Source organism: Zootoca vivipara, chromosome 6 (genome assembly GCF_965207765.1).
Source record: "Zootoca vivipara chromosome 6, rZooViv2.hap1.1, whole genome shotgun sequence".
In the NCBI taxonomy this organism is placed as follows: domain Eukaryota; kingdom Metazoa; phylum Chordata; class Lepidosauria; order Squamata; family Lacertidae; genus Zootoca; species Zootoca vivipara.
The window spans coordinates 57,905,667-57,923,212 of NC_142589.1; the positions used below are offsets into that span (position 1 = coordinate 57,905,667).

Consider the following 17,546-nt stretch of genomic DNA (forward strand, 5'->3'; position numbering starts at 1 on the left):
GTTTTCGTTCTTCCCATCTGTTATTTCCCTTTGCAGTGAATCAGTTGTGAATTTGTAGGCACTTTGGGTGCTGTCCAATGTACTCGTTCCATTAGTAAAAGTATTTACAGTTGCACAATGGAACTTTCCCCCTGTCCTCCCCCTTTAAGTGCCCCAAGCCCTCCCTAAATCTGTGCTGGAGGGTTGGGAGAACCAACCCACAGATTAAGGGGTGGCATGTGGAGAGAGGAGAGTTCTGTTGGGCACACATAAATCATTGCGCTAATGGAGCAAGTTACTTAGTGCTGCATTGGACAGCCCTGTTGTTCTCAAAGGGTTCAGACCTCTGCTGTGTGTTTGTATTTTTGAGCGCAGGTCAGGCTCATTATGCATCTGGGCTGGAGTTGGGAAGGGGTTAGGAATGAGACTGCCATCCCTGTGGTGGTTTGTAGGGGAGATACAAAGGGGAGCAAAGGTGTATGGGGCAGGGAGGAGGTGAGCTAACAACATCAAAGCCTTGCCCCCCTCTATTTCACTGGCTGCATTTCAAAGTCTGCAGGTGCCAGTCAGCCAGCCCCCTGCTTGGTGGTGGTGTTGCTAAATGCCATGTCTAACCAGAATAAAACCTTGATCGTCCATGATTTGTTCACCTAATTTTTGAGATTGTAAGTTGTTTTCAACTGTTTTTAAACTTGTGTTTGAATATTGTAACCCATCCTTGGAGCTTGGGGTGAATGGTGTGTAAAATAATACCAGTAGAATAATAGAATTGTAGAGTCGGAAGGGACCATGAATGTCAACTAGTCCAGCCCTCTGCAATTCAGGACGTTTTTGCCCAATGTGGGGCTCAAACCCATGACCCTGAGATTAAGAGTCTCATGCTCTACTGACTAAGTTATACAGTAGTAGTAGTAGTAGTAGCAGCAGTGATGATGATAATAATGCTTTATATGCTGGAGGTACTTGGGAGGAAAAATTGGGTGAAGTCTCAGTAATTTGAGTATAAGCAGGGAGGGGGACTCTTTTTTACCCCAAGGTCAACCTTTAGAGGACCACATGGTAGTGCTGGGTGGGGCCAGAAGGAAATGTGAGTGGAGAAATGCATGTAAATATTACATTTGTACAGTAGGTTAGTTTCTACACACTTCACACCCTTCTTTATCCTCCATCCAGGCAAGCAAGAAGCATCACCAGGGTTCTAGCCAGACAAGACTCAAGGAGGATGCCAAGCAGGGCCAGTCCCAGAGGCAGAGTCCCAGAGGCAAGACAGAGAAGCCTGGAAGGCTGCCTGGACCAGAGTTTCCCTGTCCCTTTGTTAAGCTAAAGAAGTCAAGGGAACTTCAGGTAGCAGTAAAGGAGGTAGAATCTGGAACAGCCTTTCCTTCTGTCTTAGACTAGATTAGGAAGCTTCCTCTGAGCTTACTTAGAGAAACTCTGAGGCTGCATGGCTGTTTTTTCCCAGGGCTCAGAGATGTCTCTGAGTTTGTCCACTAGTCTCTAGAGTTTTAAGGACACTATTGGATTTATTCCAGCAATTGGCATCCAGGGTTTTGTCTAAAAATGGATTTAACTAAAAACTGCTCTTTTCTTCATGCCCCCTGAAAATCTCCACCTGGCCTATTCCAGCTATGAAGGGGGCAAACAAAGCAAACAAGGGATACATAGAATCAATTGAATATATGGTTATCAGAACTCATCCATTCCTCTGGCATTCGTTTCTTGACTGGCTCCAATCTGGAATGAAATTAATAAACCCCTTTTGTTTCCATTTCTACAAAATGCCCATGCACCCTGATCTGTTACAAATTGAGGATCTCTTGATACTCCTCCATAGGGGAAGCCAGAGCTCAAAGGAGCAATGGAGACAGTTCTGGCATTGATGTTCACTGGTTCAATCCTCCTAAGCATAGACAGAGTTGGGTAGACTGTCCTTTTCAAAAGCTGGCATTGTTTATCTTTCTAACAAGAGAGTGTGAAATGAGGACTTTCATCTTGGCTTACTTACACTGGCTACAGAAAATGCCTGTAGGGTGAAATTCAAGCCATTTCTGACCAGATGTGGAAAATCCCAGTGGTTTGTGACGTTCTTTCATGGTTTCAGTAAGCAAAGATTCCAATTTTTGGTGATGACTTCAAACTTCTAATGAAAAAGAGCTCCAAGGCAGGCACCTGGTTCATGTTCTCCCCTTTTGCTAGTTTTAATTTTTATTAGTCTCCTAAATTTGCATTTCCTTTGCTTGCCATTTGTTCCTACTTCGTTAGCAGGCCTGTCCCTTGTCAGTAAGAATCAGCACAGGTGTTGTGGAGGGAGGTTAAATTAAGTTCAGACAAGTGTATCCGAGAGGTTCAGCTGAGGGGGCAAGCTGGCGGAAAGGAAGTGTCTGATCCGACTTCATGGTGCGCAGTTGCTTGTTTGACAAGGTCAAAATGCTGGGAGTGGGGGCTTTGGCTCTTAACGAAGCACGAGAAGCTGAGGCAAAATGATTCAATTAAGGCGCAGCTACCATTTTCCAAAAGTGCTCTTACATGGCATCACGTCCCGTAGAGGAAACCAATACTCTAGAAATGCAAACTTTAGAAATTAAAATGCCACATTTATAATTTCTGCTCCAGTAGGGGATCATTCGACTGCACAGAAGGAAAATAGAGGCCATCAAGAATTTCCACCATTATCTTTACCAGCCAGTTGGAGGCAGATCCATTAAGGCAAATGACACACTGCCCCGCTAACCTCAGTCTGCCCTCAGCCAGTCAAGGGGTAGTGGTGGCCCTGTCTGTCAGCTTCCTCCTCCTCCATCTTGGTGTTGCCCTTGTGGAACTCAGCAGAGGACGAAACTAGACTGAGTTGGCCCCGTTTATCAATGGCTCTGTCTCTACCTACCATTGGCTTCCCTGCCTTCCACCCTACCAGTCCCAATGGGCACAAGGTACCACTGTTACCAGCTCTGCTCCTGTGACTTTAACAACTTGGCCTGCGGAAATCTAGCAGATAAAGCTTTTTCCTTTCATAAAGCCTGGATTGGCAACTTTTCTTGCCATGTGCCTTAGATTCAATGGATCTACTCTGAGTAGGGTTAATATTGGGTACAGCCCAGCACTTTACCCACTGTTGCTATGGAGTTTTCCACTTGGGCCAAAGGAGCAAAATAATTCCCTGCCAGCTGCTCCCTCCTGGAGTGTGGGGCTGACCTTTCTCCTCTCTTCCACCCAGCTTACAGGAGTGTCTTGGCGATCATCAGGCTGTGCCTTTGAATGAGGTTTGGCATCCCCGGAGGAAGGAGGGATGAAAGGGGAGGACAGGGCTCCTGAGTACTTGATCTCTGCTCTCCACTCCCATGGTTTATCTGGATTTCCGTTTGCATCTGGTGATGGGAATTCAAAATGCCCCCCGCCTGTTTTGCAAGAGCTCTTTCCTCACAGCTCCCTCTCCCTCCCACACAGCTATGAATCGTTCTCTGATGCTTCCCTTCTGTACTTCAATGCACTTAACTATTCATCTTTCCCTTTCTCCCTCTCCTTACTTTGTTCTCAATTCATTTTTATCGTTTTGAATCTTTCTCGCACATGTCTCCATCTCCTTCGTTATTTTTCTTTCCTCTACTTATCAATCCCCCCTTCCTTGTTATCTCTTGCTTCTGCCACTTATCAATTCACCATAATGGATACCACTTCTGGATTTCCTTTTTCCTCTCTGTTTATCTTCCCTCCTCTTTGCTTCTCCCTCATCCTCATTTCTTTCTCTTTCCCAAAGGTGGAAACCATATCCGATTCAGACACAGAAAGCAGGAGCCGCAGAGAGTTCCACTCCATCGGGGTGCAAGTAGAAGAAGATAAAAGGTACAGCTGGCAAAACATCCCTCTTGGTCCTTTGCATTTACACCAGGAGGAGCAGCTTTTGCAATCTGTGCACAGCTGTCCCCATCCGCCCTTGCCCCCAAATCAATATTCACGGCACAAGCCTGGACTAGAGAATCGAGCAAGAGAACCTTGTGGAGCTATGGATGCTGGCTGCTCAGGGCAGCTAGATTGCCCTCCCAGCTCATGAAACAAAGGGGTATCAAGACACAGAGGTGCCAGGCAGGAGCAAATGCCCACACAAGGCTGGCGGTGATGGAATAGGTGACCCGGGACACCCCCTATCACCAAGCCACCCGCTTTTGTAAAACACTCAAATGCCACATGTTCCCAACTAGAACCGAAGGGGAATATTAAGCAGGATGAAAGGCTTTATACTCAGGGCTCAATGTATGCTGCTGTTCTGGAGGGTAGAAAAAGCCACAGAGCATAGAAATAGGTCCTGAATTTAAGCTTACTAAGGCTGTCTACGAACTATACCTTTAAAGCACCATGATACCACTTCGAACAGTGATGGCTTCCCGGGGAAGTGTAGTTTCTTAAAAGTGCTGAGAGTTGTTATGAGACGACTGTTCCCCTCACAGAGCTACAATTCTCATAGTCCCCTGGGAAGAGGGGTGGACTATGAAACCACTCTGATGACTATAGTGCTAGGAGTTAAACAAGGGCCTCATCTCAGCACCTTTAACAACCTACAGCTCCCATAATTCTTGGGGGGGAAGCCATGGCAGTTTAAGGGGCCAAAGTCTACATATACACTATACCTTTAAAGCACATTCATAGCACATTTACCCCCCTCAAAGAATTCAGGGTACAGTGGTGCCTCGACTTACGAATTTCATCTGTTCCGAAGGCACCTTCGTAGGTCGAAAAATTTGTAAGTCGAAGCAATCCTATCTAAAAATTCGTAAGTTTAATAATCCCTATCTAAAACCACCGCAGTTTCCTTTCGGATGTCGAGACATTCATAAGCATGTGGCCATTAGCCCCATTCGTAAGTTGAAAAATTCAGTTGTTGAGTCGTTCGTAAGTCGAGGTACCACTGTACTGCAGTTCTTAAGAGTTTCTGGTAACTGCAACTCTGTGCGGGGTAAGCAACAATGCCCAGAATTCTTTGAGGGGGAAATGTGCCTCAAATGCACCTTAAAGGTATACTGTGTCTACAGTCTAAGAATCTCAGCCTTCTCTTGGAAGGAGGGGGAAGAATCTTACAGCTCTTGTAGGAGAAGTTTGGCTAGAATATTGAAACCCAGTCAGGGTAGCAGAATGATATTTCCAGGGGACAGGAGGTGGAGCTTCAGCAACCCACATGTTTACACACACACACACACACACACACACACACACACACACACTGGCTTGCAGCAGATGAGTAAAAAGTGCAGAAAATGAAACAATTATGCAGATGTGTATAAAATATTTGGGTCACAGAACTCGGCTTTCCCAGGCTCAGAAAATGGGCTTTTTGGATTTAAATTTTAAGAGCACGGTAGCTGTATGTAGATACAGGAGCAGGCCAGCAGCTCACCTAGCCCAGGTGAGGACAACCTTCTGGTCCTCCAGATGTTGATGGGCTACAGCTCTTATCATGCCTAATCTCTGGCTCTGCCATGTGACAGTGAGGAGAGTTGGAGCCCCAAAACTTCTGGAAGGCCATAGATGTCCCCACCCCTGATTTAGCCCAATACTCTCAACAGCAGCAGGTAGAAGCTCTTTGGGGGTTTTCTTACTAAGATCTTTCTCAGACAACTTAGCTGAGCCCATGGTTCACAAAGAAGCACAATTTCTCAACAGAAAAGCTTCCTGGGCTCAAAACCCCCAAAGAGGGCCATCCATGGACTTGGAAGCCTTTGTAGCTAACTTCTTACAATAAAAACATAAGATGCTGACTCACACTGAGTCCATTTAGGTCAATATTGTCCACACTGACTAGCAGTGGCTCTCCAGAGTTTCAGGCAGAGAGTCTTTTCCAGCCCTGCCTGGAGATGCCCAAGATTGAACCTGGGACCTTCTTTATTGCAAAGCTCTACCTTGCTCTACCACTGAGCTATAGACCTACCCAATAACGGGGGTGGGGCTTGTGAGGTGAGGGGCTCACTACAAATTCTTGGGGAAGCCTCCATCATTCTCCACCATTGGCTGCACTAGCTGGGACTGATGGGATTTGAAGTCCAACAACATCAGGGGGGTACAGGTTCTCCACCCCTGATGTAGACTACACTGAACTAGAAGCCATCTGGGAAAGAAGGGCCATAGCTCAGTTATAGACCACATGCTTTGCATGCAGAAGATCCCTGGTTCAGGGCTGGGAAATTCTCCTGCCTGAAACCCTGGAGAGCCACTGCCACTTTGCATTTGAAACATTGGACCAGATGGGCCAACATGACTCCAGTTTAATTGTCTGGAAAGGGGCCGTAGTAGTAATAAGAGCATCAGCCAAGTTCAATCCCTGGTGACTCCAGGTAAGGCTCTGGGAATATCCCCCTGAGGGAAAGGGTCATAGTTCAGTGGTAGAGCATCAGCTTTGCATGAAGAAGGTCCCATGTTCCATCTTCAGCATCTCCAGGTAGAGCTGGGAGACAACCTTGCTTGAAACCATGCAGAGCTGCTGCCAGTCAGTGTAGACTGTGCTGAACTAGATGGACCAATGGTCTGACTTAGTAAAGGGAAGCCTTTTGAGGTGTATGCATGGCTGCAAAGGAATACGCACTCTAGACTCTTTGAGATGTCCAGCATCTTGCCACCCCCCATTTATTTCCATTCAGTTCACTGCACGGACACTTGAATCATAGAGCATGTGAGGTGATCACCATGTAGCTGTCCCATATCTTCATTCAGTCAGGGACTGGCTGGCACGTCCTCTGCTCTGTGTGCTCCCTCCCTCCCTCCCTCTAGTCCTTCAGCATCCATCCAGCGCTGGTTGTCATAGAAACAGGCCAGTGAACGGGAAGGAGGGAGCGACGGAGCCACGCAGGCATGATGCTGCTCACTGGCGGCTTGTCAGTTTCTGAGTTCTCTCCCTCTTCCCCAGCGCTTCCTTTCTGTAAGGAGAGGAGCCAGGGTTCAAGCATCTCTCAAGCCCCCATCTCACACATGGGAAAGCCCTGCCTCTGAATCCTTTGGGTATTCCGTGGTGCAGGAGGAACATGCAAACTTACACATAGCCAGTGAGGCTCTTCTGTTTCTCTTTGAAATGTATTCCAGGGCTGAGCCCTGGTGCAAATTAAGCCTCACTGGTTAAGAACATAAAAATATAAAAAGAGCCTGCTGCATCGGAGCAATGGCCCATCTTGTCCAGCATCCTGTTCTCACAGTGGCCAACCAGATGCCTGTGGGAAACCTGCAAGCAGGACCCGCAAGCAGGATCCTGCCCTTCCTTCAATCACGGCCCAGGGTGGCTAAGAATAAAAGCATGCAAATATATGAGTACCACCATAAAAGAACATTTAAGATTGCAACAAATGAATTCCACACACACAACACAGAGCAGCCAAAACAAGCAAATCATTCTGTTAATGTCTACAGCCAGCCACTAAATGCCTGGTGAAATAAGTACATTTTCAAATGATGCTGAAACAATAGCAATGTCAGGGACAGTCCAATCTCAGCAGTGCAGTAGTTCCAATAAATGGGGAGCCACCGCCAAGTAGGCCCCACCCCATGCTGCTTCCCTGAAGATCTTAAAGCACAGGGGAGGCATTCCTTTATGTACTTGGGTTCGAAGCCATATGGGGTCTTACACACCAGCACTCATCTTTAACTGGGCCTGGTAGCTAATAGGCAGCCAGTGCAAAGTTAGAAAGATGAACATACGTAATATGGCCCCTTCCCACTGCCCCGTATAACCTCCTGGCAGCAGCTGCAGCCTCCAGACCTTCTTCATAGATATTGAGCAATATGGACCAGCAGGTTGACTTGGTATAGCACAACATCCAGGGTTCATACCTGTAAGAACATAGGATACCACTTTATACTGGAGTCATACCATTGGTCCATTTAACTGAGTATTGTTGACACTGGCCAGCAGCTGTCCATTGATACTGAAACTCTCCAGGGTTTCAGGCAGGCAGCCTTTCCCAGTCCTACCTTGAGATGCCACTAGGGATTGAACCCTTGCAAATCCAAGCCGGTTGCTTTTTGCAGACCTCGCAAGGGACCTAACCCTCTCTCCTCCCTATCGCAGGCGCGCTCGGTTCAAGAGGTCCAACAGTGTGACAGCCGGCGTGCAGGCTGACCTGGAGCTGGAGGGTTTGGCTGGGCTGACGGTGGCGACGGAGGACAAGGCCCTTCAGTTTGGGCACTCCTTCCAGCGTCATTCCTCGGAGCCGGAGTCCACGCGGCAATACTCAGTGTACAAGACGGTGCACACGCAAGGTCAGTGGGCCTACCGGGAAGACTACCAGATGCAGTACGACACCGTGGAAGTGCCGCGCCAGGATTCCTGGATGGACAGGGGGTCGCGCAGCCTGCCCGATTCTGGCCGAGCATCGCCCTGCCACCGGGACGGCGAGTGGTTCATTAAGCTGTTGCAGGCGGAGGTGGAGAAGATGGAAGGCTGGTGCCAGCAGATGGAACTGGAGGCTGAAGATTATGATCTGCCGGAAGAGAGTGAGTCTCCGCCGGGTGCTGTGGGTTGGGGAATCCCATCTGGGGCTGCCAGATTCCTTTTACAAGCTGGTACAGTCTGGCACATATAGTTGGGTTGGGAGCCAAGCTATACAATTGTGGGTCCATGTGAAGAGTCTGTTGACGTTCTTTGGACTATAAAATGTTCCTCTGTGTTCTTTTTTAGCTCCCGTGTCAGGGAGAAATGTTAGCTTGCTTTATTTGATGGGGGAGTGTTGTGGAAATGTTTGTTGGAATTCAGGACGGGGGATAAATTTGGTCCGGTTGACATTTTAATGCAGACCTCCCTAGTTTGCTCTTCCCCAAAACAATAGACAGAATGAAACAACTACCTTTCAAAATTCACAGTTCGCTAAATTTTGGGTAATTTTGTGTAAAAAAAAACCTATCAAATCACATTGGGGGTAAAGTATGCGTAAAAATGCATTCATGAAAATAACGAATATGGGGAAACGTGTATATTAAGCAAATTTGCATACAGAATTAGGTATATTGGAATAAATGTACACTAAAGTGCTGGTTAATGTTTGTGAGAACTTCTTTAAACTGTTACAAATTGATGTAGAAATGCAGCAAGCTGAAGCTTGAAACTGGAAAAATGAGAAACTGAGGGGGAAACAAAATAGACAGGTTTGTCATCCCTCGTTGGAATGTAAGATTTATATGATTGTAATTTTGTTGTCATAATGATAAGGGAAGAGCCTCACTGGATGACACCAAAGTTCTGTGTAGTCTAACATCCTGCATCCTACATTAGCCAATCAGATGATCTGGGGGAGCCCACAATCAGGGCATAAAGTTATCCCCTATCAGCGCCAAATTGCGAACTTTCCTTCCAATGCAAATACCAACTTCAGAGCAGGGGTCTTCCTCCAGAAAACAGCAGAGGAGAATAGAGGCTCCCTGACTGACTGATACCATCCAGATAATTGTCACCAGTTGATGTCATTTTAATTTTTTGTATTGAAAAAACAACTGCATGTTAAATGCAAAGACACGGTTAATGTCACATTCTGGTAACCAATGGAAATTCTCTAGCATTGGGAGTGCTCTGGAGCATTGTGGTACTGACCCTCTCATTTTCTTTGTGTACCTTCCTAGTCCTTGAGAAGATCCGTAGTGCGGTGGGCAGTGCCCAGCTCCTGATGTCACAGAAAGTCCAGCAGTTTTACCGACTCTGCCAGCAGAACATGGTCAGGGAATCTCCTTGTGTGTGCCTAGATTTTGTTGTTGTTGTTGTTAGGTCCTCCAACTTTTGTCACCTTTAAAATTAAGTCACTTTTTGATGTCACCTGTGGGTGGTTTAGCCTCCTTTCTTGGGGGAGAATGAAACTTTTACAAGGGATGAAAGGCTACTGCTGAAAACAGCATCTCCCCGTGCCAAGTTCTTTCCCAAAGATGATGTTCCAACTTCCACGGATTGCCAATGAGATGCCTACGGGCAGAATGGTGCCCTTACAGTCTTGGCTTGGTGCCTACAAATCCTCTGAACTCTGCCCCTCATTCACCTCATTGAGGTGGTGATCATCCTTACCCTTTTTTCTCCCTTGAAAAGTATATGGAGCTGAAAAAGGAAGTTGGAAGAGTGACTTCCTTTCCCACTTCCTCTTCCAGCTCTATGTACTTTTCAGGGCTCAGGGCAATTCTACTGCAAGTGGCTGGGGAGGGGGCACCAACAGGACTTCCTCAAAAAATCAGAAGTTACATGAAAAGCAACTCACTACTGTACTTGTGTGCTACAAGAGATCAATCAACAGGCTTGTTAAAAGCACTCTTGTAGGCACAAAGGTCTGCTATGTCTCTGAATGAAACACTGCCCTTGCTTTGTCTCCTTCTAATCAGAAAGGGGATGGTTCTACCATATCTGTGTGTTGAGCAGGATTGGGTCCCTCTCCAAATGGAAGAGACATGACAGGATTACCCATTCTCAGAGAATGCTGCCTTGTTGCATCTCTGCATGAGTTCTTGCTCTGGCTTGTCTCCTGCCAATAAAGTGAACAGAGTGCAAGCCATTTTTATCTACTCAAAATGCAAACCTTTCATGCTGCAAAAGTGAAATGTACCTCAGAACCCTGGGGGAAACAGGTGTGACTTTGTATCACAATCTCACCTTCAGAGTTCAGACCATCGCCTGCCCCATTCCTTCCTTCTTGTCTGTCCTCACCCAGATTAATCTGGCCATGCTTATCTCCACCTCCTAACAGGAGGGAGCCTTTGACACCAGCTCAGTCTCTTCCCTTCCCTTCCTTCTCCTTCCTGGCAGGACCCCAACGCTTTCCCCATGCCCACTTTCCAGGACCTGGCCGGATTCTGGGACCTCCTACAGCTCTCCATTGAGGATGTCAGCATGAAGTTTGCTGAACTTCACCAGCTCAAAGCCAATGGGTGGAAACCCATCGAGCCCAAGGTGAGAGGAAAAGGGGGCAAGGCAACCAGGGGACCAGATGGTTCCCAATACATGATGTAACAGGGTTCTTTGCCCCTGGAAGTTCAGTATAAATGAGGAAGTAACCTTGCACCCAGGCTGATGGCAAGTTGACTAGAATTCAGAAGGCTCAGAGGGAGGACCGGATTGCTTCCCCACAATAAAACATTGCCCAGGATTAGGACTAGGGATGAGGGAGAAATTGAATACTGTTGGCATTTAAAGGCACACTTCTCTAATCCACGCTTTCCGAAGCAGTATGCAAACTGAAACACAGCCATCCTTTGAAATTCACACGAGTATTGCAATGCAGTTCTCCAGCTAAGTAATGTGTACAAAAGTGCATATACTAAAATAAAGTTTGCATATATGTGCATATTAGTGATAACATGGGGGGGTGCTTTTTATTACCCAATGCACTCCCTGTGTTGCCCCTTTAACCCAGAAGAGATGAGGCACAGCAGCCCTTCCAATGCCACTCTCCTATTTGTGTGCCCTGTGCAGAGTGAGAGGGTTGGGGTGGGGAGGGATTGTTTCCCACCCTATCTTGGCCTACCAGCCTCTGCAACCTCCTTGGAGACGTTTGTCAGGGATGTGCCAGTTTTATGGCAAGAAGAGGCTCATCCTCCCACCCGAGCTCACTGCTGTTCTGCACCCCTCCCTGTTGCCCCTTTAATCTCAGGTGGCCTGTGAGATTTCGAGCGAGGGATTCAAATAAAGCCATCACAGCTGTTTTCCTCTCTCCCCGCGGCTCTCTAGAGCTGCATTGCTGGTCGAGGCAAAATAATTGGGCATTTTTAATGAACCTTTGTTCTTTTTTCTTTTTTAAAATTAAAACTGCAGAACAACAAAGCTCTTTATTCCATCTGAATTGAGAGGCAGGAAGCAGCTTCAGCCTGGGCTGAAAAGCTATTTCCGGTTTGTTTATTTAAACATCGTTCTTAACACTTTTGTTCCCTTCCTGAGATACTTGCATTCACTGGAGCTCTTTTGGGGGCTGTCGTATTCTGCCGCTGTCATTGATGCAATAATATTTCATGAGTGGTGGGTTTATGCTGGGCCATCCACACATCGTTCTCCTTTATTGGTTCTCCTAATGCATCCCCAGGGTTGCCGCATCACTGCTATCTGGAGGGTCTTTGATACCCTCACGAACACAAACTATCATGAATGCGCACTATAAAGGAAACCTGGAGAGAACCTGAAAAAAATGTCGCAAACTGATCTGGAAATGAGAGCTGAACTTAAAGCTGAAAAAAAATGAGGAACTCAGAGAAAAACCTAGAGAAACTGAAACTATCAGATTCACCCACCCCTACCTGTCACCCAGGGAACTCTGGGAATTACACTGATGCAAGTGTAGGGATGTGTGTATATAGATGCTAGAGGATATATTTATTAGATATTATCCTTCCTTCCTCCCGTTTGTGAGTTCAGCAGACTGCATCCCTTTGCAGCTTAAAAGGAAGCTAGTTTAAGTAATCCAGGGTGCTTTGGGGCAAACTGGATTCTCCTGGTACATCCGCCTTTTCTCCTCCTTAAAACAATAATCACAATAATCACATCAACAGTCTTCTAAAAGGTAAAAATAAAAAAAGCATTTACTCACTCAGAATACTTGATGAAGAGTAACAGATACAGCAGCTTTTGTTCAGGCAGGCTTAAAATGGTAATTCAGTTACAAAGCCTAGCTTAAGGTGGAGTCTGAGCGGTGTATGTTCTACATCAGGCATAGGCAAACTCGGCCCTCCAGATGTTTTGGGATTACAACTCTCATAATCCCTAGCTAACAGGACCAGTGGTCAGGGATGATGGGAATTGTAGTCCCAAAACAGCTGAGTTTGCCTATGCCTGTTCTACATTGTTGGAATGAGGTGAAAGAGCAAAGAGGAAATGCCTAGCCAGGTGATGAGATTCTATGTGGCTACGCCCTCCCCCTGTCAGGGCCCGGTGGAAGTGGCTCTCAGAGTTCTCTCTAGCAAACGTACAGGAAGACTCTGTGAGCTTCTGCTCCCATCATGAGCAGAGCTGCCAAGTCTCCCATATTCCCCGGGAAACCCCCGTTTTTCCAGCCATTTCCCGCTGGCAGCCTGGATTTTTAAAAAACCGTAAATCCCCCAGATTCTTACCAGCCTGGAGAGGCTCCTTCTGCGCATGTCTGGAGTCTCTGGACATGCACAGAAGTGATTTCTGGCACTGCGGCCATTTTGGGCAGAGCATGCGTAGAAGCGACTTCCGGTGCTGCTCTGCCCAGTTCCAAAATGGCCGCAGCGCGACTTCCGGTGCCACGCTGCTGCCGATCCCAGATTTTTCAATCTGGGAATTGGCACCTATGATCATGAGCCTATCTAGCAATCATGCATTGTATGCATGACTGCATTGTAAATATCCCACAGCGAGGGAGGGAAGGACCTTCCACCATTGCTGCCGCCGCCACCCCAGCGCTGTGCCTGTCATGGGTCCTTCCCTTCCCACTAACACCTTCCCTCCCTCTCCCTCCCTCTCTGTCCTTTTGCAGGAGGAAAAGAAGGTGCCTCCGCCAATACCAAAGAAGCCGCCGCGCTCCCGGCTGCACCCAGTGAAGGACCGGTCCCTGGACTCTGTGGACCGGCAGAGGCAGGAGGCCCGCAAGAGGCTCCTGGCAGCCAAGAGGGCTGCCTCCTTCCGCCAGAGCTCAGCCACTGAAAGTGCAGACAGCATTGAGATCTACATCCCCGAGGCCCAGACCAGACTGTGAGGGCAGGGGCCGCTTTTCTAACCATCCTGTACGTGCAGAAGACACAGCACCACTGTGATCTGTGTCCCATCATTTCCCCAGGGAGGGCAACTCTAGGCCTCATCGCAATCTCTGAATTTTTTAACAAGAACTTCTACAATCCACGGACCTGAAGCCAGACAGATGTGAAAACTGGCCTCCTTCGCTCGTCGCTCTTATAGCAAGATGCAGCAGTTGCCAGCCTTCACCGGTTGCTCTCCTCTGGTCCATCCAGACCAGAACCTTTCCCCCTTCTATTCCTCCGATTCTCTTCTTATATAACCTTTGCCCCCTGCTCCCATTGGTGGGCATTTCCACCACCACCACTCCTTAACCCGCCCCCTTTCCATGAGCTTTTTTCACTGTCCTGCAGGCTCGGGGCCCCCATCAACAACCCCGTCACTCCACATCCACGGATTTGAGGCCCATCAATATTTATATTATAAATATTATATGTATATGTACTTCTATAAATATAACCGAAGGGCAGAAACTGCCCAAGACCACAGCTGTGTTTCTGATGGCGAGAGCCTTCTCGTCTCCTCAGGAGACCCCGTCCCGTCCCATGTCAGCAGCCTGAGTCCCCACACCCTACACGCACAAAACATGCTAAGATCTCCCCCACCACCGACACATACACACAAATACACATGTTGGATCAAGCAAGGGAGATAGCTGGAGGGATGGGTAGCCACCACCATATCCATCAGCCCCAGAAACTTGGCTGAAGGTCTGCTGGTCGACAAATTTTGGTGGAACTGGTTCCGTGAGGAGTGGTGCATCTATAACTTCCTGAGTCTTGGAAGCTGATGCTCCTGATGAGGGATTCTTAAAAAATATCATTGGCTGTACTCTTCTGTGGTGATACCACTCGAATGACCAATGACTCATTCTCTTGCATCAGCAGGAGCACAATTCCCAAGACTCGGGAAGTCATAATTCCACTCTGCACAGCATGTCAGGAAGTCGTCTTGAATAGAATTATGGGTTTTACAGCTCAAGGAGGATAATGAAAGCCAGATTCAGAGAAGAGCTACACCTATGAGAAAGGATCTTCTAGGAGCCAAATTGTCTGATGGGGGGAGATTATAAAGGAACTAGATTCTAGGTTTGGCTCAAAGCAGTGCTTTTAAAGCTTCCTTCCTTCAGGGAACATTCCATGTTTATTTGCCTGCTTTGGAACCTTTGCTCATTCCAAAGGATTCTGGGAAGTGATCTAAGCTGCGCATTTAGTTTGCGTAGGGTACTGGCTAGATCTGTTTGGCCTCCCTCTTACCCACTGTAAACTAAGACTAGGCCCTAGAACAGGCCCAGTTTTCTCCCGCAATTCCACTTTGCAAGGAAAGAAGGATGGTGGTGGGTAAGATCTTTCAGGAAAGCTTATCCACCTTTCCTGGTCTTCTCATCAACAGATCCACACAGACACGCACCCAAGTTCCCGGGACACAGTTTTGAAAGCCACTGGCTTAGAAAAAGGAAGACTAACAGGACTAATTTACATACGGTATATATATATATATATAATTAAAAGGGCATCAACATGAAAATAGATGGCTTGATTATTCACCCTCACCACTGAGAGCAAGGAGTAAGAAGAAGAAACAGTGAAAATAAGCTACTAAGGGGTGCTAAGAGCGGTTGATGGCATTTTCTAGAAGAGGAGCAGAAAACATCACTTTGGGATTTTGAAGGTTGAGGATATATTGTATCATGACAATGATTCTTATAACGTGAGAGCAGCATCGTTGACAACCCCTCATGACTTCTCCTACACTACTCTGGTAATGCAGCGACCCAGTGGGGGAGCAGGATGATGTGGGAAGGACTACACCAGAGACCAGGTCTGGGGGAGTGGCTTTGAGGTGCTCCTATTTTATTCAACCCTGTGAAGTAGATTGGGCTTAGATGCAATGAGCTGCTTTAAGGTGAACTTCATGCTTGACCAAGGATTCAAAACCAGGACTTCCCGGTCCTAGACTAACACTCTGCACCATACAGGGTCTCAGCGATCCCACCATACTGCCACGTGTGTTTGTGTGTACATGTGTTTTCTAACATAAGAATTGGCACATGTTAAAGGGTTGTACTCAGGGTGTGTGGCTGTGTGTGTGGCTGTGTTTTCTAACATAATAATTGGTGCATATTAAGGGGTTGTACCTGATCAGGGGTGGGGAGCCTGTGGTCTGCCAGATGTTGCTGGACTTCAGCTGCCATTAACTCCAGCCAGCATGGCCCAGTGCATAGGAGCCAACTCCTAGGGGCCGTGGGGGCTTTGGCCGCTGGAATAAAATATTTGAGAGGAGGCCCTGCAAAAAATGATGGGCCATTCAAATGGTGTGTGTGTGCACTGTGGCATGCAATCAATTATGTGGGGCAGGGATTACCTGGGCCCCCACAATATTTCATTCAAGTAGTCCAAGGCCCCCTGACCCAGTAGTCCGAGGTGATGTAGTCCACCAACATCTGGAGAGCCGGAGGTCGCCCATCCCTGTATGAGATGATCACCCTGAGGGTCTTCCAACTGTTTTATCTTCCAGGACGAGACATGATGATACATGTCAAGACTGGAGCTGCCATGCCACAGAAAACCTTCCAAAAGGAGACCAGAGGAAATCAACGTAGGCCAGCACTTTTGAATCCAATTCCTCATGGAGAAATCAACTTGAGTTGATTTCACAATGATGAAAAGGGCCTAGCAAAACACCAACGGCCATTACCAGCTTTGCCTCACCCTCCCAAATCAAATTCAAGGTTTGGGGTGGGAGGCATGGAGGAGGCCTCTCAAAGGCCATTGGTTGGGTAGCCAGGGTGCTTGGGTTGGAGGGAGACCCTGGGTTGAGCCCTACTGGATCAGACCAGAGACCTATCTAGGCCAGCACCCTATTCCCACAGGGGTCAACCAGATGCTTGTGGGAAGCCTGCATGTCATACCTGAGCACAGCAGCTCCACTTGCAATTCCCATCAGCTGGTATTCAAAGACATACTGTCTCCAGCAGCGGAGGTAGAACATTGCCACCATGGCTAGTAGCCATTGACCTGCCTTATCCTCCATGGGTTTCTCTAAACCTCTTTCAAGGCCATCCAAGTTGGTGGCCATCACTACCTCTTGCAGGAGAGAATTTCATAGTTTAACTGCACTGCGTGAAGAAGGACTTCCAATATTCAGCTTCATTGGATGTCCATGAGTTCTAGGGTCATGTCTCCCCATCCACGTTCTCCCCTTCCTAAGGCCTGCTTGAGGCAGAAGTCCAGACCAGCATGAAATAGCTTAGCCGTTTCTGACCTCCCAAAGGCTTAAGTTGAATATGAGAGGGTATCATTCCATTGGGTCAATCTTTCCATTGGGTCAATGAAAAAAAGTGACCACAAAATAAACGGCCAACTAACAAATGGCTGGATCCATGGATGAGCTAGGGAGGAGCACAGAGTGTTGAGGTGGCCACAGAACTGAGCCTTTTCCCCATCTTCTGAGAAATAATTTTCTAGACCTTATGGCTGCAATGCTAAGCTTGAAAGTGGAGACAGTGGCTGGTGAAGTCTCAGAAGATGTGTGCATGGGAGAGAGAGTGTAAAATATTCAGGAGTCAGGGGCATAGTGCTCATGTTGCAACTTGCCTTGCTCCCATCACTGCAACCTGCAACTTGAATGGGGCAAAATTAGTGTTACACAGTGGTGAGCAGAGCAAGCTTTCTTCTACCAAGCTTTCTTCTACCATTAGTCCATTTAACTCAGTATTGTCTATACTGACTAGCAGCAGTTTTTTTAGGGTTTCAGGCCAGGGGCATTCCCAGACCTACCTGGAGATAGCGAGGATTGAACCGCAGACCTTCTGCATGCAAAGCAGATGCCCTCTGCCTGTATTTCATCATGCAAACTTCGGCAGATAGAGCTAGGGGGGTGTATC

The 17,546-nt window shown here is 47.4% G+C and overlaps 1 protein-coding gene across 2 annotated transcripts in view; it reads left to right on the forward strand.

Moving 5' to 3' along the window:
* The window catches only part of DLGAP3 (DLG associated protein 3), a 36,214-nt gene extending 22,592 nt beyond the window's left edge, over positions 1-13,622 (forward strand). Inside the window, exons 6-11 of one of the 2 annotated variants that reach the window (XM_088672263.1) lie at positions 1,153-1,323; positions 3,731-3,816; positions 8,018-8,442; positions 9,562-9,653; positions 10,724-10,867; positions 13,404-13,622. In XM_088672263.1, the coding sequence (XP_088528389.1) occupies positions 1,153-1,323; positions 3,731-3,816; positions 8,018-8,442; positions 9,562-9,653; positions 10,724-10,867; positions 13,404-13,622 (1,137 nt within the window). The remainder of the gene's footprint in view (positions 1-1,152; positions 1,324-3,730; positions 3,817-8,017; positions 8,443-9,561; positions 9,654-10,723; positions 10,868-13,403) is intronic. The other variant, XM_035119483.3, reaches the window with a different exon arrangement.
* Positions 13,623-17,546: the final 3,924 nt, after the last annotated feature.